Here is a 24,268-nt window from a genome sequence, read left to right as displayed (position 1 = left end):
ACACATGCACACACACACGCACACACACATGCAAGGTACACGTGGTAGACAGCAGGACCAGTGAAACGGGCGGTGCTTCTGAGCCAGATAGACCACCACTCCCTTCTGGCTCATCCCTAATCTCTCGAATTCTCAGCCTTCTTCCTTCCTAACAGATACAATTGATATAAGGACCACCTACAATGCTCTGGCATTCCATACACGATATTAGGAATAATAAATAACCACCATTTTTACTTTTAAAAGTCCTCTCAGCTAGGCAGGGGTGGCACACGCCTTTAATCCCAGCATTGGGGAGGCAGAGGCAGGCAGATCTCAGGGACCACCTAGTGTCTCCTCAGTGTACAGATGCGGATGAACAGACACTGAAGGGTTAAGCCCAAGGTCACACACTGAGGTGGCAGTGGACTGGCATCTGGTTCCTGGGTCTTCTGACCTTCGACTGCTGTCTTTCTGAGCTCGATTAGTTCTGTGCAGCTCCCCCCCCCCCCCCAGCAATGTCCCACTAACCAGTGCCATCTGGACCCTGACTGCCAACCTCAGGTTCCCAGACCCACCTGGTCCCTTTGCCCCTAATGAGGATATAGAAATGCAGGTAAAATGTCTGGTAGGCACAGCTGACGGCAATAATGAATATTAGTAATCTCTATGACAACCAACACCTGTGCAATGCGCGGCCTTTGAAAGTCAATTCATTACATCTCCCCCATACAGTTGGTTTGAAAGCATCATCCTCTCAAATGTATTTAACTCAACACTTATTAAGCACCTACTTTATGCCTTGTCATGGGTCAGAGGCTGGAGACAAAGAAGCAAAGTCCGGGCCTCTGCCAGGAGGAGCCCACGGTCTAGCAGAGATTTAGGGCAGAAGCAGGTGGGTGGGGGTTCATCACACTTTCTTTTGACCTAACTGGAGCTGCAGCAGAAGCTGCGCCCCACCCTGTGGGGAACCTCCTTTATGCTGCCATCAAAAGGCAAAAGGCATCTATCTGGAATAAACTAAACCTAGACAGGATGGACGGTAGGCTGAAAATGACAGCAAGAAGAAGCTAGAGACTAGGTGATGTGGGCAACCGCGACTTGGCCCTTGCTTCCGTCTCAGAAGAGATTCCACGGAAGGCAAGGATTGGTGTGAGATCTGCAAGTCTGGTTCCGGCTCCCTGGCAGCACTCAAGACCCAGGTGCTCCTGTTCCCTGAGGGATGACACCCCTGGATGCCAGGGTACTCCAAGCCCATGGCTGGGTTATATGCCTGCAGGTGACCCATTATTTATTAGAACTGTTGCAGCTCTCCAGTAGGCAATGTTTGCATCTCCTGGTTGCTGCCATTACCAGCCCCTCCCTCCTCCCACCACCCCCTGCAGTGACTCCTTCTACTGGACGTGGAGGAGACTGTAGGGCAAAGAACCCTCTCCTAATTTACCTCCAATTCTGGATCCCTGAGAACCTACTGTGTGTGTCAGTCAAGCCGGCACTGTCTCAAGGGCTTCCACGTGACTCTCATCTTAGGACAACCCTCTAAGGCAAGCGTCCTTCTCCCCAGGTTTACAAATGAGGAAGTTTAGGGGAGGATAAGTAACTTATCAGCGCCTCAGGGATGTCCCCCGTAGAACCGACTGACGCTTCCAGGCTGTAAGGCCCACAAGGTCAACATTTCACTTGAGAAGTCCAGAGTTGAAAGAGATTAACCAAGGGGACCCCAAATATTTCGAGAACCTAAACTTAAATTGTTTTAATGGATGAGTCTCCAGAGTTGCCGAAGCCACCCACGCTCAAGTGGTATACTGAACTGTACGGATCACCTAGCTCAGCTGCACTGAACAGACAAGCAGACACCAACACCCCCAAGATAGTAAGATGGCTACTTGGGGCCAACCAGCAAGTTAGGGCCCAGAACCTCAGGCTCTGGTTCTCCTTTACACCCCTCGATTTGCAGAGACCAGCATTATCTGGGAAACTCCAGCACCCCAGATGGGCAGAGAAGGGCAAGGAAGCGGGCAGCACGGGCAGCACGTGACCAGCCTTCCCACCCCTGCAGAGTTGAGGCACGGAATGTGGACTTTTAGGCTGGCAGGTGTTGCAAGCCGTCTGGCTCCCCGCTAGGGAGTGGAAAGAGAAAACAGCATAAACCGCGGAAGCTCCAGGGAGACTGAGGCAAATTTCCCACCCTAGGGATCATGGGAAATTTTGCCAGCTCTACTGCAGAGCTCTGATGCTTCTCAGCGGGCAAGAAAGGGAGGAAGCAGTCGTAGACACTTGACCTTGGGGTGGGTGTGCGGTTCCAAAGAGAAGCTCACGTGTTTGCGAAATGCCAAAAGAGGAAAATAAATAGGAAGGGCGAAGGAATTGTTCCCTAAAACCCACCTACTACACGTCAAGGAAGACCTTGGGCGTCTTCCCTACTGAAATCAGCATCCTCTCATTAGTAAATTTCACGTGAGGGAGAGGAGTGCTCAGGAGGATGCAGGGGAATGGAGGAAGGGTAGGAATGAGTCACGATTAATCCCCTCCTCGGCTGGTGCCCCTTCCGGATTGCGCCGCAGCAAGCGGTCTCAAGCCGCCCCCGGTGGCCACGGAGCCGCACAGATCCCCTCCCGCTCCGCCGCGGCCTCTCACCTGGGTCCACTCGCCCTCCGCAGTCCGGCCGGCTCGCACGACTCCCGGGCCGCTTGGCGCAGCGCCTCTGCAGTCGCTGCAGCAGCCGCCTGGCAGTGATCAGCAACCTGCGGCGGTAGGGAAGAGAGAGACAGGGGCTGGTGAGCGCGGGTGGCCGCAGCCTGCAAAGCTCGGAGGACTCGCTGCCCGCCACGGGCTAGGGCAGCTCCTGTGCTGGGCCGGCGCCCCGCACCCCCGCACTTGCACTCCTGGGTGCGGCGGGCGCGGCTGGGCGGTGGGCCCGGAGGTCCCCGGGGTCCTTGTCATCACCTGCGAAGGCTCCCATGGTTTGGGCTGCCCCAGGAGGGCAGCCGGATTGCTCTCCGGAGCCCCAGCTGGAGGTGGCTAGCCGGGTGCTTGCTAGGGCTGGGGCTGCCGGGAGTGAGAGGTGGAGGGCGGGGGAGGAGAGGTGGATGGAGGGGATGAGCCAGTCGGCAGCTCGCAGGCAGCTGCGTAAGCCGCTCGTCTTCACTTTCCTTCTTAAAGAGATAGTTGGTCTCGCTCTGGAGTCCTGGAGCCAGGACAGTCGCACGCTGGCATAGGGTCCTTTATTATCACAACTAGCTGTTGCGCGGAGCTAGAGGACGGGGAGGGGTACAAAGGGTTTCAATCCGCTGACTTGCGATGTGAACCTGGGAATGCCCCTTCACCTTCTGGGTCTCAGTGTTCTCACGCCAGTCTCCCTCCTTGACACACAGACACCTCACCTGAAGTAGTGAGTGCCAGAGTTATTTAATGTGAACAGCTCTTGACTTTCTAAATAAGTGGTATTAATAGGAATCTTAAATACCCGAAGGCACTTAAGAAACGTTATCCTTGGCATTGTTGAAATAGTAAGCTGGAAGGATGGGAAATATAAGTGATAAGCTAAGATATCGCAACCCAAGATCCTTGTTGTGGGTTTTTCCCCTGCCTTCTACCAGGCATCACAGGGACCCAGGGGCTACAAAGTCCGGGAAACTGGATTTCAAGGGTCCATTTCTTGCCCACCCATTTCTGACTGTGTTAACTCGTTGCCCCACTGGTGGAGTGGGAAGGGGCTCCTGTCTGATCAGCTGTGCTCCTGCTCACAGCCTGCAGGGAATTTTCTCGATCACCTTGCCACCTGCTCTTACTCTACCCCCAACGCTCTGGTGTCCTCTCAAGTGTCTGTCCATCCCTCATTTTACTGTCGGCAAACTGTTCCTTGCTGGGCCTCCACACCCAGCCTTTATTGGCTGTTTCGTGGGCTTGGAACAGCCCAGACTTCCAGTTCGCTCCTCCGCAAAGTCTCCGTGCAGACAGCGCTATCTCAGGGAGCCCTTCCGCCACTGGTTAATCCTCACTGTCAACCTGACTGGCTTTAGAGTCACCTAGGAAGTGTGTTTGTGAGGGTGTTTCCAGAGGGACTTAAGGATGGCACCACTTTAGGTGTGGGCTGGGATCCAGGCTTAAGGAAAAAGGGAAAAAGAGAAAGTTCGTTCGGTGTGAACATTCATCTCTTTGCTTCCTGACTGGGGACATCCATTTTCTGCCATGTCTTCTTGTCACAATGGACTATCCTCTCCTCAAGCCACAGCCAAGAATAAACCCTCCCTTCATTAAGCTGCCTTCTGCCAGCTATTTGGTCACAGTGTTGAGAAAAGTAATATACCTTCCTGGATCAACCTACAAAGCACTCCTTCCTCCTTCACTTTTATCTTACTGTGTGTGCACGTGCAGGGTTGTGTGTGTTGTGCATGTGAGTACACGGTTGTGTTTGCACAGTTGTGTGTGTGCGTGCTTGTGCATGTGTGTGCCTGGTTGTGTGTGTGCTTGTGCATGTGTGTGCACGGTTGTGTGTGTGTGTAGATCAGAGGGGTTTTTAACCACTCTCCATTTTATGGAGCCAGTCACTCAGTGAACATGCATGCAGCTCACTGACTCAGACTAGTGCTGTCATGTTTGGTTTTTCCGTGGATGCTCAGGTCCTCATGTTTGCTGGCCAGCACTTTAGTGGCTGAGCCATCTCCCCGGCATCCCCCTACCCCATGCACTTATGTCCGAGTTTCGCTGTATTTAATTATCTGTAATTGAAAAGACAGTCTATTTACTAGCCCCCACTAGACTGTACACACCATGGGGGAAAGAACTTTTTTTTTCTTGCTATAGCCCCAGTGCCCAGATCAGACTCTAACACGTGGTAGCAGGCAGTGGATACTGGCTGACAGGAAGTGCGAAGCTGAGCTAGGAGCCTTCTACTCTCTGTCCAAGCTGAGATTTCCAACAGAATTGGGAACTTCACTGATTCACATGAAGGCTCTGCAGTACTGACCAGCTGTTCCAAAGTAGCTTTGTAAAGAGTCATAATACTTATGAAGAAATCATTATTTTAATTTCCCTATTCCTTATAAAGTAAAATCTTTTTCTGTAGTTCATATTTACAGTAAATCTACCAGGGTTTTTCTTTCTTTTTTTCTTTCTTTAGCAATAAATTCCTATTTGGGGGCATTTGTTTCATTTTTTCTCTATTAAATATCCAGTTAAAATTGAATTCTCCCATCAAATTGCCATCATTATATATTCATTTTGGAAAAACACAAAGGAGTGATTATAGAAAGAACAATACATTGAAGTTGAAAAGGTCATGGGAAACGTCTGAAAAATTCTAGTGCTGCTCTCTAGAGCTAATTGAGGACATGTTTTATCTATCTTAATGACCACCTAAATCAAACAAGTGACTTTTTCATACTTAAAGCAAAACAAAAGAACACCATGTAATCATTGCATGCTTGTGGGAAGAAAAATTCTGAGATGTCATCTATTTCCATGTCTCCTTTCCTGTTGTTACCCCCACGTTCGTACTTAGAAGACTACATTTCCCAGAAGTCTCCACTAGCAATGTCCCCAAAGCAAGAGAGCTCTTCCACCCACACTACTCCCATCTGGAATGGTGTCAGCCAGTAAAGAATTCTCCAGAGCCTCTGAAAGCAGGTAATTGAGAAGAGAATCAGTGTTTAGTTATAATGTAAATTGCAAGAAATGAGGATTAGAAACATAAAACATGATAAAATTATTCCAAAGAAATCAGTAATTTTGTTTTGTACTAATTAGGAAATATTTAAATTTCTTTCCATTTCAAAAGCAATTTTCATTCCCATTCTGGGTGAGCATCCTGCTCCCACTGAATGCAGCAATAAAATCGGAACAAAATACGCACACATGGGAGCTATGTGAGGCTTCTTAAGGGAGTCACCAGCAGGGCTAACTGGAGAAGGCAGCCACATGGCGGTAAGTCACTGGAGTGGCAGGAATTTAGCATTTTTGTTTCCTTGTATATCTTTCAGCCTGGTCTCTAGACAACAAACCCTGAAGCTGGGAACCAGAACAAGACAGCGGCCACTTCAGCTGGCTTTGCCTGCAGCCCCTTCAGCTGGCTCTGTCTGTAGCCCCTTCAGCTAACTCTGCCTGCAGCCCCTTCAGCTGGCTCTGCCTGGAAATTCTGGGAAGGGGACATCTGATGCTCAGTATGAATAGGGGAAGTTGTTTTCTCTTTTCAGATTTTTCTTCATTTTCTCAAAACTCAGTTCTTAGACAATCCTGTCCTGGCCTTTGGAACAGCAGGAAACTGCAGGTGGCTAAAACTCCTGGGAGGAGAAGTCACTCCAACAGAGTAGGCGTGGCCCTGCAGGAGGTGAGCAGCTGCTGGCTTTTGTCCCTTAGTACTCTTCTTCCCCTTAGCTCCAGATGCAGGCGCATATGTGGGAAGCTGGCCCAGGGCAGAACAGAGCAAATACAGCTCTCAGCTGCAGTTTTCTGATGAATCTCTAATAATGGTCATGATATAAACAGTACCTTTCTGTTACTAATAAACCAAGCCAAGAAGATGATCTTGAAAAGGCAGAGAAAAAGATACATTGACTTTATGGAGTTAATGTTTTGAATAATTGTGATTTCGTATCATAAACAATGGAAGGCAAAAGAAAATAAACAAACTTAATGAATGGTTAAAAGAATCGTCAACCAGACTGTAATACCTAGCTAACATATCTTTTAAGAATGAAAGTAAAACAAAGACATTCCGAGAGAAAGGGAAGTTAAGAACACCACCGGTGGCCTTGCTGTTAAGAACTGAAGACAGGAGCTAGAGAGATGGCTTAACAGCACCCAGCTTCAGTTCCTAGCAACGACATGGCAGCTCATGACTGCAGTTTCAGGGAATCTAACACCCTCCCCTCATGCAGGCGTACATGCAGGCCAAACACCAATGCACATAAAAAAAAACCAAAACAACAACAACAAAAAGCCTGAAGACAGTTCTTTTAGACAAAAGGCACAGGAGGGAAATGGCATCTCTCCAAGTAACTGGAGACCACCCTTCTCTTAATGATCTTTACAAAGCTGTGGAAGTTATGACTGTTGACAGCAACATTATGTCTGCCTGGTGAGGTTTTTGTTACCAAACATTACATGAGCTACATGTTGTGAATCAAAAGACAAACAATGTTTAGAAGTTTAAAAGGTTCATTTTAGCCCAAATTTCTGAAACTCGCAATAGTCAGGATGGGAGAATCTTGGAGTCCCTATAGTTCCTGCATTCTGAGTCCCCACAAGAACTGGGACTAGAGACACAGTTTGAGATGGACCCTGGCTCTGACATGGAAATTTGCAAGTTCCTGACTGCTGGATTTGATCTGAAGGAGGTAGGGGTTGAGACTTGGTTCATCCAGCACAGGCATGAGGAGGAGTAGGAGGGACTGTGGGCCTTTGTGTTCTACCTCAGCCCAAGCAGCCTCCTATTCTATCAATGCCATGGCACCTGCTGCTGCCATTCTGAAAGCTGTTAGGTCAGGCTCCCTTCCATAAACCCCAAGGAGTCCTTGCTAAGAGATCTATAGTACTGGGTGAGCAGGACAGCCCGGGACCATCTCTGGAGCCCTTGGCCTCCCAGGACCACCAAGCTCCCCACAATGTTGGAAGCATTCCAGAGACTTTGAGTCTCTGCTTCAATATCTGGGAACCAAGATGGATATGACATGACAATGAACCAAGCCCCAAAGATTTTTTAATCTAAAGAGAGGCATCTACTATGCCCCTTAGGGCACTGGCTTTCAATCTCTGGATTGTAACCCTTTCACAGGGTCGCGTATCAGATATCCTGCATATCAGGTTACAATTGTAAAAGTAACAAAATTACAGTAATGAGGTAGCAACTAAAATAATTTTATGGTTGGGGGTCACCATTAGGGTCATAGCATTAGGAAGGTTGAGAACCACTGCCTTAGTGTTGCAAGGAGGGCCAGCTTGTTTGTCCTGGCCGCCCGGCTAGCTTAGCCCCAAAATAACCACACAGAAATTGTATTTATTAAATCACTGCTTGGCCCATTAATTCTAGCTTCTTATTGGCTAACAATTACATCTCAGTTTAACCCATTTCTATTAATCTGTGTATTGCCACATGGCGGTGGCTTACCAGGAAAGATTCGGCATGTCTGTCTCTGGTGGCTCCGTGGTGTCTCTCTGACTCTGCTTTCTTCTTCCCAGCATTCAGTTCTGTCCTCCCTGCCTACCTAAGTTCTACCCTATCAACTAGGACAAGGCAGTTTTTTTATTCATTAACCAATGAAAGCAACACACAAACAGAAGGACCTCCCACACCATTTCTCCTTTTCCGTTTAAACAATAAGGAAGGCTTTAACTTTAACATAGTAAAATTACATATAATAAACAGGTATCAAATAAAATTACAGTTACAATATTTATGTCTACTTTATCTTTTATCATAACTAAGGAGAACTATAACAACTGTGAATTCTTTAACTCTATCAAAGACCTCAGAAGGATATAATATTACCTAAGTAAACAGGAAGTGCATTGTAAGCCACTTCCAAAATTTTAGAATTGAAAGAGACATCTCGCTGCCTGGACAGTCACCCAAAGTTCTTTTGTACCGTTGGGGAATCCGTCTTTAGCCTACAGGCCCATAGTATCCAGCAGCCTTTTCCACGAAGCAGGAAAATTTAAAGACAGTTCCACCTATATTGCAGTTTGTCTGACACATTTTTCTATATCCTGCAGAATGTCTTGCAGACTCTTTTGTGAAGCAGGAACCCCGAAGGATCCTCTCATCTTTAGGCAAGTTTAACAGTCATTGCTCTGTGGGTCCTGCATGTCCAGTTTATGCAACAGTTTCTTGCCCAAATGGCTAACCAGCTTCATAAGGAGCCTCTTTGATGCCCATCTTCCTCTTGAAGTAGATTGGTGCTGCCAGGAGCAAATGAGTCTCATTGTCATGAAAAGTCCTAAATTCTTAAACATTTTAAATGCCATACTCTAAAGGTTTCTGAAAGAATTGAAGAATCCGGGGCTGGAGAGATGGCTCAGTGGTTAAGAGTACTGACTGCTCTTCCAGAGGACCCGGGTTCAATTCCACATGGCAGCTCACAACTGTCTGAAGATCCAGTTGCAGGGGATCTGACACCTTCACACCAATAAACAATAAAAAATATTTAAAAAAAAAAGAATTGAAGAATCCCTATCCATCTGAAATACTTTTCTATACTTCAAGTCTGGTGTTTCATTACCTTCCTGCCCAAAACACCTACGCATGTGATTTACTTCAGCAATTTAAAAGTACTTTCTCTGTAATCCTCCAGGTTTGTGACCTTAAACAAGTCAAAACTTCAATTCTTTTAAGATTTTGCAAAGCTACTACTGTACTGAGATCTTTGATTTTGTTTTCACTGAGACTGAGGTAGGTAAGGTTTAGACATTTCTCTGTCACAGCTTCCAAGTGGAAATTATATTGCTAAGTTCCAACTCCCCAAATTTAAGCTGGGAAGTCAAGTTAATTCCACATTCACCAAACTCAGAAACTCACGTCCTTTTAAAAGTGCCATTCAGACCCTCAGTCCCCTCCACCCCTGCCCAGTTCCTTCCCCTTCAGTGACTGCTTGGAGATTAAGAGTTTGTTTCTTAAAATTTAATTTTATTTGTACGAGTATTTGCCTGTGCATATGTTTATGTACTGTGTGTTTGAGGAGACTAGAAGAGGGTGTAGGATATCCCCTAGAAAAGGGTAGTTATAGATAGTTGTGAGCCTCCATGAGGGTGCTGGGAATTAAACTTGGGTCCTCTAGAAGTTCAGTCAGTGCTCTTAACCCCTGTGCACCTGATTGATGGGTTTTGATGCTCAGTGACACAGGGAATTCAAAAATGTTTTCGTCTGTGCCCACATTTGCCCCAATGATATTTCTTATTATTGTGTAGCTTTTGATTTAGCATACTTATAAGTAAAACTATATATATATATTTAATTTCATCTTAGAAATTAGATTGTATCTTTATATTTCACATAAAAATTTTGGTTGTAAAAAAGGAACATAGATAAAAAATATTCAACAAAAATATTATCAAACCTACAAGTGTGGTGGCAACTCCTTTACACAGAAATTAAGAAGCAAAGGCAGAAGATCTCTGTGAGTTCAGGTCAGCCTGGTCTACAATAGAGTTTCAGATCAGCTATAGCTACATAGTGAGACCCTGTCTCCCCCCTCCCCCGCAAAAAAACCCCAAAAACAAATAAACTGAAGCTCTCATATTTTATTATAAATGCAAAATGGTATAACTTCTGGCAAATAATTTATTATAAATTTAAATATGCATTTACATGACTTAGAAATGCTACTCAGAGAAATAAACACTTTTAATTGTATAAAACTATATATACTTATAGCTCTAAAATTATAAAAATTGGAAATAACTGTCTTTTAATGGGTAAGAGTATAAATGAGCTGATATATCTAGGCAACAGAATACTACTTGGCTTCTAAAAGGAACAAAATGCGGATACATGAAAGCACTTGGATGAATCTCACTGAATCTTTCACTGAGTGAAAGAAACCACGCTCAGAAGGTTACATGCTACATAATTCCGTTTATATAACATTTCCAAAGAGACAAAAGTGTAGTCATGGAGAATGGTGGCCAGCTATTAGAATAGAGGGACTACCACAAGGGGATAACCTGGAAAGGATTTTTAAAAACTTATTTATTTATATGCATTGATGTGAAGGTGTCAGGTCCCCTGGAACTGGAGTTACAGACAGTTATGAGCCGCCATGTGGATGCTGTGAATTGAACCTGGATCCTCTGGAAGAGCAGTCAGTGCTCTTAACTGCTGAGCCATCTCTCCAGCTCCCTGAAAAGGATTTTATAAAGGTGGTCTGACTATGTCTAGACTGTGGTGATGGAGATATATATCACACACACTTACATAAATATATAAATTATAGGCCTGTACACCAAAAATCAAGCCAATTAATTTCTGCATTAATTTGAAAGTAAAAATATTTAAGACAACTCTGTTATTTGTATCTTAAATATACTCAAAGAATCTCTTTAGAATTGAACTGTTTTACAATGTAACCCAGCACCATTATTTACAGTGCCATAGGCCACTTTTTATAGAGTATTTTGAAGTTCGTAGAGCATATGAAAAATTTTGACTCAAACATCAACTAAGAAAACAAATGCTTTTGCTGTCTAAAATGTTCCATACACACGAATTAAAAGAGCATCTTTTGCAGTTGTCTTTACTAAGATAAAACATTAACAAGTGTCTGCCAGTTTTTTGTTTTGTTTTTTAACATAAGCAGATTTGGTTTTGCTAGAACATTAACGGTGACCATAAAAGTTATTAAATATTAAATGAAAAAGTTAAATGGCCCATAACCAGATTTTAAGTAACTCTGGTAATTTAAAACAAGTTTTATAGTTCTTTAACTAAGATATTAGATTAAAATCCAGGGAATTAGGTACTATCAATGATGCTACAAAGCAGATCAAATAAACTAATGTCTACAAGTAAGAAAATATTAACTATTCACTAACTCCACAAACTTTAATAATCCAATGTAAAACAGTCTTTACAAAACAATCTTGAATATTTCCTGGAGGTACACTATGTTTTATCATGTACCATAAACACAATCTAAATGTGTTTAGATGTGGCAATGATAAATGCATACATTCAAATCAGTTAAGTTAAAAATGACTTAACTGTCCCCACATAGGTTTCCAATTCTGGTTGTGATTGCTCTGTCCCTAGATAGAAAATGGGAGGCCAGCCTGTCTGTGAAGTGGCCAGACACCCGCTGCTTCCAGACAGCTTCTCCAGCAAACTGGAGTCTATGCAGCAGTGCCAGTGATGGCACACACCTGCATGCTCTGGATCTCTCTCACATCTTATGGAACATTGGTCCCACTGTAACTATAATATCTGCATAGGGAACACTCTGGCTCAGTTCAATAACTCGATGTTTTTTTAGGATAAGAAAGGTATAAAATTTGGCAGCTGTCTGTTTCCGGTCACAATTTCTGCATAGCTTTATCAGACTAAAAGACTGCATCCCCATCTTCTTGTATTCCTGGGAAAATAATCAGAAAAGAGAAAAGAAAAGGGAAAAAATATTAGAAGTAATGCAGTCTGCAGATGTACAATGAACAAATACTGCAATTCTTGATAAGCTATGATATCTTTAAAAAGAGTAACAGAATGGCTCTAATAAATGTGTAAAAACATAGATCACCGAGACCAAACCTGTTTTACTGAGAAAATGCATCAAAACTACTAAGGTTTATACAAATTTATGTGTTATATAAATATTAGTTTTTAAAAAGTGATATTAACATAAATATTTCTTATGGAAAGTGCAATTAGTTTCATCTTAAAAACAGAAAAAACCCACAGGACTTTGTGAGGTTTCACATATAATAAATAATAAGTCCACTGTGGGTCTTCGCCTTAAAGGCATTAGAGAAGCCTGTAAAATAACCTTCGCAGTACATGTGGAAGTGCACCTGTTGGTTTCAGTGGCTGGGTAATGTAGCTATGTAAACATCTCCTGGCTGGAGTTATCACACGGTGCCTGTACACCTACTAAATAAGTGAGATACAATACAGTATTAAATTGTAGAGGAACATAGCACTTCCAATGGATACTAGGATTTGGAATTAGATTCTTACAAAAGCATAGTTTTTATTTACCCAGAAATACTGGACCAAATACTTGCCAGTGTTTTATACCTATCTTACACGCCAGTGTCTTATACTTATCTTTGGGTGATTGTAAAGCACTTTTAGGAATGTCAATACTAGTTTTTGACAGTCTAAAATACTTACAAATTAATGGGTAAAATACTTTATTGTACAACAAGCAACAATAGAGAAGTCTAATTAATAAATATTTTGTGTTTGAGTGTTTTGCCTGAATGTATGTTGTATAACCCATGTGCGCCTATGGAAGTCAGAAGAGGCTGTCAGATCCCCTGAAACTGGAGTTAAGATAGTTGTAAGCCACCATGTGGATAGTGGAAATCAAATCTGGGTTCTCTGCAAGAGCAAGTGCTCTTAACCACTGAGCTGTCTCTGATTAAAACTACCCAATAAATCAATACAATAAACTTGAAACAAACAAACAAAAAACCCTCAGAGTGCATCATCATGAAATTTCAGAGCACTAGAGACAAATAAAAGTTCTAAACGTCTCCAGAGAGAAAATAAAAATCACCACAAAAGATCTTAAAGTAAGACAGTGCATGGTTTCAACAACAACAGAGAATCCTAGATATGTACAAACCTTTTTTTAAAAAAAGAGATAACTAACCAAATAACACAACCATAAAATTTACATGAAAATAATTATAATCACACTATGAAGCCTCAGTGAAAACTTATTATTTATATAACCTTTGAAACAGAAACTGACAGTCATCCTTATCAACTTTTCTCTTCTATATTTAGGCCTAGGTATATCACTTAAAACCGTTTCACTTCAGTGGACTTTTGTTGTCAACAACAAAATATAAAAAAAATCTTGTTTTCATAAATATCTGGATGCTCAAATCAATATATTATTTATTTTTTAGTATCAAAATCAAGGTCTAGGGAAATAGTTCAGTGGATGAAGTGCTTGCTCTGCATTTATAAGGACTGGAGTTCACGTCTGCTCAGAGGCAAGGGATCTCCAGGGCAAGCTCATTAGCTAGACTGGCTTGAATCAGTAAATTCTGGGGTCAGTGAGAAGCCTTGTCTCAGGAAACAAAGTGGAGAGAGACTGAGGAAGCCAGTTGTGGCCCACAATATACAAGCACCAGCATATACATGCACCCCCATACAAGAACATGCATATACATGTGCACATACACTACATGTGCATAAACACACACAAAGTAAGTAAAATAAAAATACCATCTTACCCGTAATTCATTTAATGTCTGAAATAATTGTTGATTCCATTTCTCTGCCTCAGTATTTTGTTTGCTAACTGATGACTCCTGTTTGAATGATTAATAAATATTTCATTTAAGCAATTTTTATTGACTGTTTACTATTCACCAAGCACTGCATTAGCTTCTACAGAAACATAACTGTAACACAGTCCTGCCCAAAAAACGTCTGGTTTGATAAAGAAGAGAATGGCACAAACACGAGACAATTATTGTGCAATAGAGTCCTCAAGATTAAAACATTCCATCCTACAGGAAAGCTAAGTAACCCGGCATGTATACTCCTATAAATAACCCCAATAAAACTCACTGGCTCACCAAGCTGGACTTTGTATATGTACATTGGTCTATTGTGGGTTTCCTGTCTGGAGTGAGTAGACATGTGTAGTGCGTATCCCCAGCAAAAGTTTTGTCACACAACGAAACCTGTACAGGGTTGTACCTTGCCTCCAGGCATGCCTTCTGATAAAGAGATCCAAAGCAGGAGACTGCAGTTTTAACTGGTGATGCAGCTCAGAGCTTGTGCCCTTATGTACTTTGAAAAGTAAAGTTAGCAAAGTCACCCGCTTTTGGTTAGGATTTTCAGTTTGGCCAATCTGAACTCCAGTGACAGGAGTACACAGAAAAATTAGAGAAAATCTGTTGTTGCAAGGCCTTTATATGAACTAGCTGATGACATAAACACCCTTAAAAATGGTTTAAGAGACCTTTCAGATTTTTGAGGTACTTTGTCTACATAAGGCTAACTCGCTGTCTGTCATCTGATTGGTTTACTCTTTTTTTGTATTTTAAAGCTGAATCACTTCCATAGACGGTTTGATATTTAGTAGAATCTCTCACAAACTAACAACTCATGAGCCGTGAGAATGGGGTCTCGGCTCAGGAAAGGTATTGATCTATCTGATAAAAACAACAGTAACAATAACAACAAAGAAAACAGAACAGGCTGCAAAGGACTATGGGTGAGAAGTAGCAGTTCTGACCTATTTTATCAGTTTTTCTGCACTAGTTCTGACCATAGTGTGCAACAGCAAACAAAGCACTGAAACAAACAAAGAGGCTATAGAGATCACACAGTAGTTAAAAGTGCTTACTGTCCCTGAAGAGGACCTGGATTAGGTTCCTAGCACCACATCAGGTAACTGACAAGTATTATAACTCCAGTTCCCGAGGATCCAATGGCCTCTTATGGCCTCTTCAATCACCTGTTTGCACATAAATTCATGTAGGCACACATATATGCACATAAATAAAAATAATAAATCTAAAAATTTAACACCAGGACCTAATAGGTGATTTGATAGTTGTTTACTGAACAACTTTTGATAAAATACCTTTTTTTTTTAAAATATTTATTTATTTATTTATTTATTATGTATACAATATTCTGTCTGTGTGTATGTCTGTAGGCCAGAAGAGGGCACCAGACCTCATTCCAGATGGTTGTGAGCCACCATGTGGTTGTCGGGAATTGAACTCAGGACCTTTGGAAGAGCAGGCAATGCTCTTAACCACTGAGCCATCTCTCCAGCCCTAAAATACCTTTAAATTAAAAAATGCCCTCAGTACTCTGGGATAAGGTTCAAAGAAGTAATTTGGGGGCCGGAGAAATGGCACTGGCTGTTCTTGCAGAAAACCTGGGTTCGATTCCCAGTACCAACATGGTGTCTTACAACCACCTGTAACTGCAGTTTCAAGAGACCCAAGCACCTTCTTCTGGCTTCCTAGGTACCAGAACATATATGGTGTACTTTCATACAGATAAAACACTTGAACATATAAAAATTTTAAAATCATAAAAAGATTTTTATTTTATGTGTATGTATGCATGTGTATATTTTTTTTTAAAAAAAGGAAACTAGGCTGTGGTGGCAAACACCTTTAATCCTAGTACTCAGGAGGCAGATCTCTGAGTTCAAGGCCAGCCTGGTATACAGAGCTAGTTCCAGTACAGACAGGACTACAAAAAGAAACCCATCTTGAAAAATGAAAGTAAGAAGGAAAGAGAGAAAGAAAGAAACCTGGTAGTAATGCATAGGGAGCCAGTGAATAAAATTTGTGCATTTACTATCAAAATGTGACTTTTTAAACAGACCATTTTCTGATTTTAAGCATTTTCATTTTCTGATTTTAAAACTTTCATACAGATACAAGTTTTGCGCCAATGATACTGATGAAGAGATGCTCACACTATTTTTTAAAAAATAAAACTTATGTCCTAGGTTATATCCTAATATAGTATAATTTCCAAAGATAAGAATGATTTAAAACAGTGATTCTCAGCATTTTAAAACATGCCCCTACTTTTGATAAGAATAAAAATTGTACACTTTCCTTTATTTAGACTCTCAAAATAATTTATGTATAAGAAAAAGTTCACCAAATGATTCACAAATATCTCAGCTGTTGTGTGAGTTATAGTAGCTGGGGTTATGTAGTATAAGCTTGCTTCAAACTCATGATTCTGCTGTCTGGTAAGGGCCACCAAGCCCAGCTAAATGTATTTCTTGAGATCATAAATTTAAATTATAAACTTATAAATAAACATGGAAATTCTGCAAGCCAAATAAATAAATTTTAATTAAATAAATTAAATAACATTTAGGAAGACAACTTTTAAGAATATTTCTTTCTTCCCTATTAGTCACTCCTCCTACTTCCATGACCTTTTTTTTTTTCAATACACTGAGTATAAGTAAGGATTCCTAGAGTTGGTGGGAGATATGCTAGAATAATGGAGAGTAAATACGATTACCATGTACATTCTGTATATGTATGAAATTTCCAAAATTAAGTTAAATCTAAAAATAATTAAATATGAAGAAAATTGTCCAAAGACTATAATATATTTACCAATTCAACTGGACAATTTTCTTGGGCCAAGGAAGCATTCATTGAAGATAATCTCTTAGCAGCTGGAGAAGCCATATCAAAGATATCCTGCCAAAGAAAATTCAGAAGTTACAGGTAATTCTGCTAGTGGTTATAATATGAACAACTCTCAATTTTATTAAATGATTTATTAATATAAACAATAATTTTGCAAACTAATTTAACCTATTGTCTTAGTTAGGGTTTCTATTGCTGTGAAGAGACACCATGACCACAGCAACCTTTATAAATAGGAAAACATTTAATTGGGGCTGGCTTACAGTCTATTACCATGATGACAGGAAGCATGGTAGCATGCAGGCAGACATGGTGCTGGAGAAGCAGCCAAGAGTTCTACAACTTGATCTGTAGGCAGCAGGAACAGAGTGTGACACACTTCCTCCAATAAGGCCTCATAATAGTCCCACTCCCTATAGACCTATGGGGGTCATTTTTATTCAAACCACCATATTCCACTCCCCAGTCCTTATAGGCTTGTAGCCGTAATATAATGCAAAATGCATTTAGTCCAATTTCAATGTCCCCATAGTCTATAACAGTCTCAAACTTGTTTAAAAGTCTAAAATTCAAAGTTTTTTCTGAGACCCATGCGATCTCTTAACAGTAAGTCCATGCAAAATCAAAATGAAAAAGCATAGCATGTATTTTCAACATATAATGGCACAGGATGTACCTTACAATTCCAAAAGGGAGCACAGTGAGGAAAGACTAAAACAAGACTTAAAAAATAGCTGGGAAAACTCCAAACTCTGCATCTCCATGTCTGATATCAAAATACTTTTCAGATCTCCAACTCTTTCAGCTTTGTTGACAGCAACACACTTCTTCCTTTTGGGTTGGTTCCACTCCCTGTTAGCAGCTTTTCTTGGCAGGTATCCTACAGCTCTGGTATCTCTAACATTTTGGGATCTCCAAGGTAATCCAAGCTTCAACTTCACAGCTTCACACAATGGCTTCTCTAGGCCTCATTGCCTGGACACTTGTGACATATGCTTGGTACTTTCTCTGTAGACCAGCCTGGCCTCAGATTCAGAGACTTGCCTGCATTTGCTTCTCGAGGGCTAGAATTAAAGTGGGCACCACTCTGCCTGGCCTTGTGCTTTTCTTTAACTCTTCACAAATTAGAAGCTTAGCTGGGTGGGGCCTTGCTCTGAAGTCACCACTCCTTTTATTCCACTTAGTATCTGGCCTTTCTTTAATCTGTTTACACTTCCTGGTACTCCTTTTCTCCTTAAATGGTACATTTTTATATTTTTCCTTGATCACCTTACTCTTTTTTATTATATATCTGCATAAGAGTGAACACTAACAGAGTCCATATTAGGTTGTTTTGAGATTTCCTCTGCGAATGCAATTAATCCAAAACATTCTAGGAAATGTCCAAGCCCCCAAAAGGCAGCTAGCATGGTAACTCACAGTGTCAGTGTGCAGTATATTATCAAGCATTTAGTCAAACATGCTCTGTTTTAATGTATTCTGAAATTGTCTTCCCTCCCAGTTAATACAGTTCTGATGTGGATTAAGTGAATTTTCTGAATGGTTTTCAAAATACAATGAGGAGGGCATCTTCTTCCCAAGCTCCCCCTTCCCTGCTTTACAAAGAGTCTTTCTCTCTGTGCTTCCTATGTGTTTCCTCACTCCTAAGAAAAACCTTTCTTCATCAGAAAAAAATTAACCATGATGATAGAACATACCTGAGAAACATTGTTTTTATTTTTATCATTAAGACCCTAATATTTAAGTAACAAATGAGAAGGTATTTTATATTATTTTTTCAAAATAGGGTTTCTCTGCCCTAGCTGTCCTGAAACTCTGTAGACTAGGTTAGCCTCAAAGTCAAACATCTATCTGCCTCTGACTCCTGAGTGCTAGGATTAAAGGTGAGCACCTCCATGCCCAAATATTATAAATTTTCCTATGTTTTAAAACAAAACTGTCTTCAAAGAAAATTTTTGTTTTCCTGTTCCTTCAGAGTGACAAAAGTATTTTGTTTTGGTCATATACTTTTAGAAAGTCTTTCAAAATTAAGGTAAAGATAGTTGAGAAGTTTAAAATGTTGTTCTTAGAAGAAAAATATGGGTGAATTTATGATGAGAAACAATACACAAATGTCCGGTTAGAGTTGTAGGAGACCCCATAACTCATGCAAAATATACAATATACAACCAGATTCAAGCACAATCACTCATTTGCTATGTCATATAAAATACTGCTTCAGCATGAAACTACCTTATCTTGTAATTCACATCCTAAACTTCAGAGGAATATTGTCTTGCAGATTAAAATTATGTTTTATCTTATAGTAATGACACTTAGAGAAACTGTTGAACAACATGAGATGAAATATGAACTGCATCTGTAAGAATATGTATTAGCCTCTCAATATTACTTCACTAGAGTTGCATAAAAATATTTCAGTGATTATCTCTGGTTAACTTACCTCAGAGTTAATATTCATAGTGATATCCTGCTGAAAGCTACCCGTAGATCCATCAGTCACATCATTCCAAACCTGGAGCTGATCTAAGTCTCTATGGGAACTCGGCTCTTCTGTCACTGAGGGCTCTTAAGTGAAGAGAGTGTTATCCAAGTGCATTTCAGACCTGAACTGGCATATGACTATTCAAAAAGAAAACTTCTGGCCAGTAACTTGGAATCTACTATTTAATTGAGGAGTGTCCAACTTTCCCAACTCTACTGAGTCTCACATAATTTATATCTTCCCTTTCCCCTCCTCTGCTTCTTTATCATTTCCACTCCCATCCTCCTCCGTTCATCCTCACTCACACACTCACTCACAGGACAACAGGAATAGTTTAAGTTCACTGTGGTGTACTATTTTGTAAATTTTAATGACTTCAGAAATGGTGACTGGGAAAGGAAGTTTATTCATCACATAATGTAAAGTAATGGTTACACTACTTTATAACTGTCACAGCAATAATTAGCTATTATTAACATTCTGTCAACTTCATTCTAGGCTGAGGGTGATATTGGCCTTAGGATAGTTGTAATATTTAAGTACATTCTTATCACTATCTGAGTTTTAGGTTGTTTTAAAATGAAACATTATTCTGCTAGAAACAAAGATTTTTCTAAGAGTTGGTGAATACTGCCTTCAGGGTGGAGGAGGTTAGAGAAAGAGAATATATAAATATACACACACATAAATAACATCTTTTGTATGTGTGTAGAGAGGATACTGGGTATTAAACCTAGGGTCTTACACATTCTAGGCAAGTACTCTCCCACTGAACTACATCACCTGGTCCTTTTAGTGTGTTTTAGCTTGAGACAGCATCTAACTAACTTGACCTAGCTGGCTCTGAACTTGCTCTGTAACCCAGGCAGGCTTTGAACTTGCAATCCTGCCTGAGTGTGTGGTTATTACAGGCCTGTGACACAAGGACTGGCCTATATTTTATCTTTTCAGTGACATCTTGGAACAGATATTAATGTGAAAAGCAGAAAAAATGCTATACTAAGGTAATATTTTAAGTTTAAAATACTATTCTATAGATAGTGATTATATTTGACAATACAGATTTGAGCCTAGTTTTCATTCTGAGACGTAGAGTTCAATTTTTGTTTACACAACATTCTCCTTGACATTAACAGAATTAGGAAATCTTACCTAAAATGTTTTTGGTTCCCACTTCTTTCCTTACTGACTCCTTCTGTATAAGTTTTAAGTCAGAGGACAGGAAGCATCTTGCAAACAACTGTAAAAACACATTTATATTCTTGATTTTATATTAATAAAGCAATTCAATAAAGCACAAGCACATATGCTAAAAAGTAAAAGCCATTCATACACAATTTTCCAAGCTTGGCAGAGTGGTGCACACCTTGGAGAAAAAGGCAGGTGTATCTCTGTAAATTCAAGGCCAGGCTGATCTATGTAGTGAGTTACATAATGCGATCGTGTCTTGGGAGGGAAAGCCATTTATACACAATTATTAAACAAATTAAGTTTTAAAATAATGGTTTCTTTTCCCCACATGTCCAATTACATTGTAAATATAAACATATTTATTTAGAAACAAACATCATATCCATGCAAAAGGATGAAAACAATTACCTTTTTCAGTTCATCATGAATCAGATCCTGGGTAGCAGTTGATAGAAGTGTATCCACTCCTCCCCTCTTCTTCCACATCATCAATCTTTGTGTGGGGGGTGCAAGGTCCAGAACCATGAGGGTGTCAACAAAGGAAGTAAGCTGCTTATGCATAGTCTTGCTACTTATCTCCTTGACTGGATCTATGAGCAACCTCCTCTTTTTGTTTTTCCTTCTCTCAGCAATGTCTAGAGGGAAACAGGCATAAATGGACTTAGAAAGTTTTGTAAAATGATATTCTAGGCTACTATATATCTAAGGAAAGGATATCACAAATAACCTGCAGAGTTGCACTGGGAAGAAAATCCTTCTGTTCTTTGAAAAAAAAAGCTTTGTAAAGTTTTTGCAAAGTTAGAGTATCTGAACAGTCAAAAGTTGATACATTTTTCAAAGTATTGTTTGAAGGTGCTTAAGAGGGTCCCTGTTCACTTGTTAAATGGGCAACTGCAGAAAAATGGCAAACAGGGAGTGAGCAGTTAAAGAATCTGGAGCTTTTCTTTTCTTTTTAAAATGTGGAACACGATAATGTTTCAAAACATTAATGTGTATCTCTCCAGCGTATTTCACCTCCTGCACTGAAATTCATATATGAATTCTAAGTAGGCAGCTAATTCCACACCATGCAGAAGGCAGATGTCAAGCTTGTCTTTAGTAAAGCTGAAAATGTTTTGAATTGAACTCGGTTTTTAAATTTCCAGTTTTCCAAACTAAACATACGATTTGAACAGGACTAGATGTGTTGAAAGAATTACCTCTGATAGCTTTCATACTCGTTTCCTATTTAATGCCCAGTGCTATTATCATGCTGCAGTCTTTTGTAACATTCTATGGATGTTTGCATATCTCAAAGCAATTAAGATACCAGGGTACCAAAGATAAAAATAAAAACATGAGACCTCTTACTAAACCATCAATTGGGTCAAGAGTAAGCCTTTCTTCTTCATCTGATGATGTTGTTTCATCTACTTTTTCATCTTCAGGTAGGCACTGGTCATCTGAATTACCTGGTTCTACTAATAAAAGCAAAAACAGAAGCATATGACTATGCTACACATTAGAAGACAATATGAGAAATAAAGTAGAAAAATAATTGTGGAAATATTGCTAGCTGGGATGATACATTAATTCTTAGAATAATGAACTGTAACAGAGGCAAAGAAGTTCAGGAATAAATGGTCTGGGACCCTCAACTTTTGAGTGAGTCAAATAGCATCACCCTCATTTACACATGAGATAGCTCAGGCTGGGCTACAGTCACATAGAAGTTAAAACAAAACAAAAAAGTGACTGATAAAAATTTGCTACGACAACTAAAGTATCTATGTTCTGTTGAACCGCCAATTGACCCATAAAGAACCATAGCTAAGTTTTGAATGCCCAAAACTTTTTGTTTTTAATTTTGATTATTGTGTCACAAAACAAATGCAACATCAAACATTGTGAAAACAATGTTTTTATATTTTGTTTTTAATACTTAAGGAAATAATAAATAAAACAATGTTTTGATTACATTTTTAATACTTAAGGAAAAGTCTATCTTCAAGGCATCAACTCATCTGAGGAATTTTGGTAAGAATTTCAATTAAAGAAAAATAAGCTCAGTTGATAGTTTATAACTTCTCTCAAGCGGTACACCGATTGTCAAGTCATACAGTGTGATAATTTTTCTTCCCATATAACGTATTATTCTTTTAGGATTTGAAAGTATACTGCTTGAGAAGAATAAATATGCTCTACTAAAGCCAATCCTGGTTAATTACTTTTTCAGACTCTAACTTCCTGTTCTACATTATCTAGGGTTGGATTAAGAGAATCTGAAGGACAATATTCTTCTGCTGAAACTTAGAAGTTCCAAACATCGGAATATATACATTTTCTGTGCAAAAGACTTCAACATACCTATTATACTACTGGGAAGCTCAGGAGGCAGAGAAGTTTCCTTGTTTGAATTTATGTCTTCTAAAAGGGTATTCTCATCTTGCAACAAATTGTCTTTAAAAACATAAATAAATACTTATTAGCTAAACATTTTCTAGCATTAGTTTATATAAGACATTATACTCTTACTTCTTGAATTGTTTTTACTCCATATGGGGTCACATAACTCAATTAAAGGGATTGGTGTTATGAAAATTTTGGCAAGAAGGAAATCCAATTAAAAATCAAAATTATTGCCGGGCGATGGTGGCGCACGCCTTTAATCCCAGCACTCGGGAGGCGGAGGCAGGTGGATCTCTGTGAGTTCGAGGCCAGCCTGGTCTACAAGAGCTAGTTCCAGGACAGGAACCAAAAGCTACGGAGAAACCCTGTCTCGAAAAATCCAAAAAAAAAAAAAAATCAAAATTATTTCTGGCAGTGCTCACCCATGCTTCACTCTGCCACTTCACTGTAGCCTTGGTTCTAAATAAACAATGTGCACTTTGCATTGTGTATGCTATCGTGTACCATACAATGCCAAACACATGGCCTTAAAATGCCCTGGCACAGATGAAAGATTACTCTATGTTATGGATTGCATTGTTTTTACTATATGTACAACATTTCCTGTTCTAAAAGAAACATGACTTAATTATAGCAAATAAAGACATTTAATATTGTATAACTATGTAAATCAGTGTTTTCATCACTACAAATTCTAAAATTGAAATATTGATCAACTCTGAAAAACATTGAAAATGCTCTACACCCTGGAGTATCAAAACCTTAGCAAAGATTTAGTTTTTTTTAATATTTTAATATTATTTATTTATTATGTTACAATATTCTGTCTGTGTGTATGCCTGAAGGCCAGAGAGCACACCAGACCCCATTACAGATGGTTGTGAGCCACCATGTGGTTGCTGGGAATTGAACTCAGAACTTTTGGAAGAGCAGGCAATGCTCTTAACCTCTGAGCCATCTCTCCAGCCCCAAGATTTAGTATTTTAATGTAAAAGTAAGCATATTATCTCAATTTCATGAATATTTATCTTAATAAATGATAAAGTTATATAATATACCAAATAATTATGTTAGAATAAATTTATTTCATTCATTATTAGTAAACACTTGGTTTGTATATACATTTTATTTTTTAATTTTTAAAATATATTTTTAAATTTTATGTGTACTGGGTGTTTGCTTGTATGTATATCTGTGTGCCACATGTGTGCAGTACCCACAGAAGACAGACGAGGGTCTTGGATTCCTTGGGTCTGGAGTTACAGATGGTTGTGAGCCTTAATGTGGGTACTGGATCCAAACCCAGTCTGTCTAGAAGAGCGATCAGTGGTCTTAACTGCTGAGCTATCTCTCCAACCCCTTGTATGCATATTTTACATATCTGTATGCCAAGGACCACATAAGAATTTCTTG

The 24,268-nt window shown here is 40.1% G+C and overlaps 2 protein-coding genes across 8 annotated transcripts in view; both read right to left on the bottom strand.

Moving 5' to 3' along the window:
• Snph (syntaphilin) overlaps positions 1-3,060 on the bottom strand; it is a 39,587-nt gene extending 36,527 nt beyond the window's left edge. For 4 of the 7 annotated variants that reach the window (XM_041670961.1, XM_041670963.1, XM_041670964.1 and 1 more), the window contains exon 1: positions 2,617-3,060. The gene's annotated coding sequence lies outside the window, so the exon portion shown is untranslated. The remainder of the gene's footprint in view (positions 1-2,616) is intronic. The other 3 variants (XM_041670962.1, XM_041670966.1, XM_041670967.1) reach the window with 3 other exon arrangements.
• A 7,166-nt stretch (positions 3,061-10,226) lies between these two features.
• Rad21l1 (RAD21 cohesin complex component like 1) overlaps positions 10,227-24,268 on the bottom strand; it is a 24,960-nt gene continuing 10,918 nt past the window's right edge. Inside the window, exons 7-14 of the mRNA XM_041670489.1 lie at positions 22,814-22,906; positions 21,811-21,927; positions 20,876-21,102; positions 20,429-20,516; positions 19,235-19,359; positions 16,756-16,842; positions 13,873-13,950; positions 10,227-12,041 (exon numbers count right to left, since the gene is read on the bottom strand). Coding sequence (XP_041526423.1) covers positions 11,853-12,041; positions 13,873-13,950; positions 16,756-16,842; positions 19,235-19,359; positions 20,429-20,516; positions 20,876-21,102; positions 21,811-21,927; positions 22,814-22,906 — 1,004 coding nt within the window. The 3' untranslated portion in view covers positions 10,227-11,852. The remainder of the gene's footprint in view (positions 12,042-13,872; positions 13,951-16,755; positions 16,843-19,234; positions 19,360-20,428; positions 20,517-20,875; positions 21,103-21,810; positions 21,928-22,813; positions 22,907-24,268) is intronic.

Source organism: Microtus oregoni, unplaced genomic scaffold, assembly GCF_018167655.1.
Source record: "Microtus oregoni isolate MIOR12 unplaced genomic scaffold, Mior012 000020F_ref0000438, whole genome shotgun sequence".
NCBI lineage: Eukaryota > Metazoa > Chordata > Mammalia > Rodentia > Cricetidae > Microtus > Microtus oregoni.
Note: the sequence above shows the minus strand (reverse complement) of the source record. Positions and strands in the feature narration are given on the sequence as shown.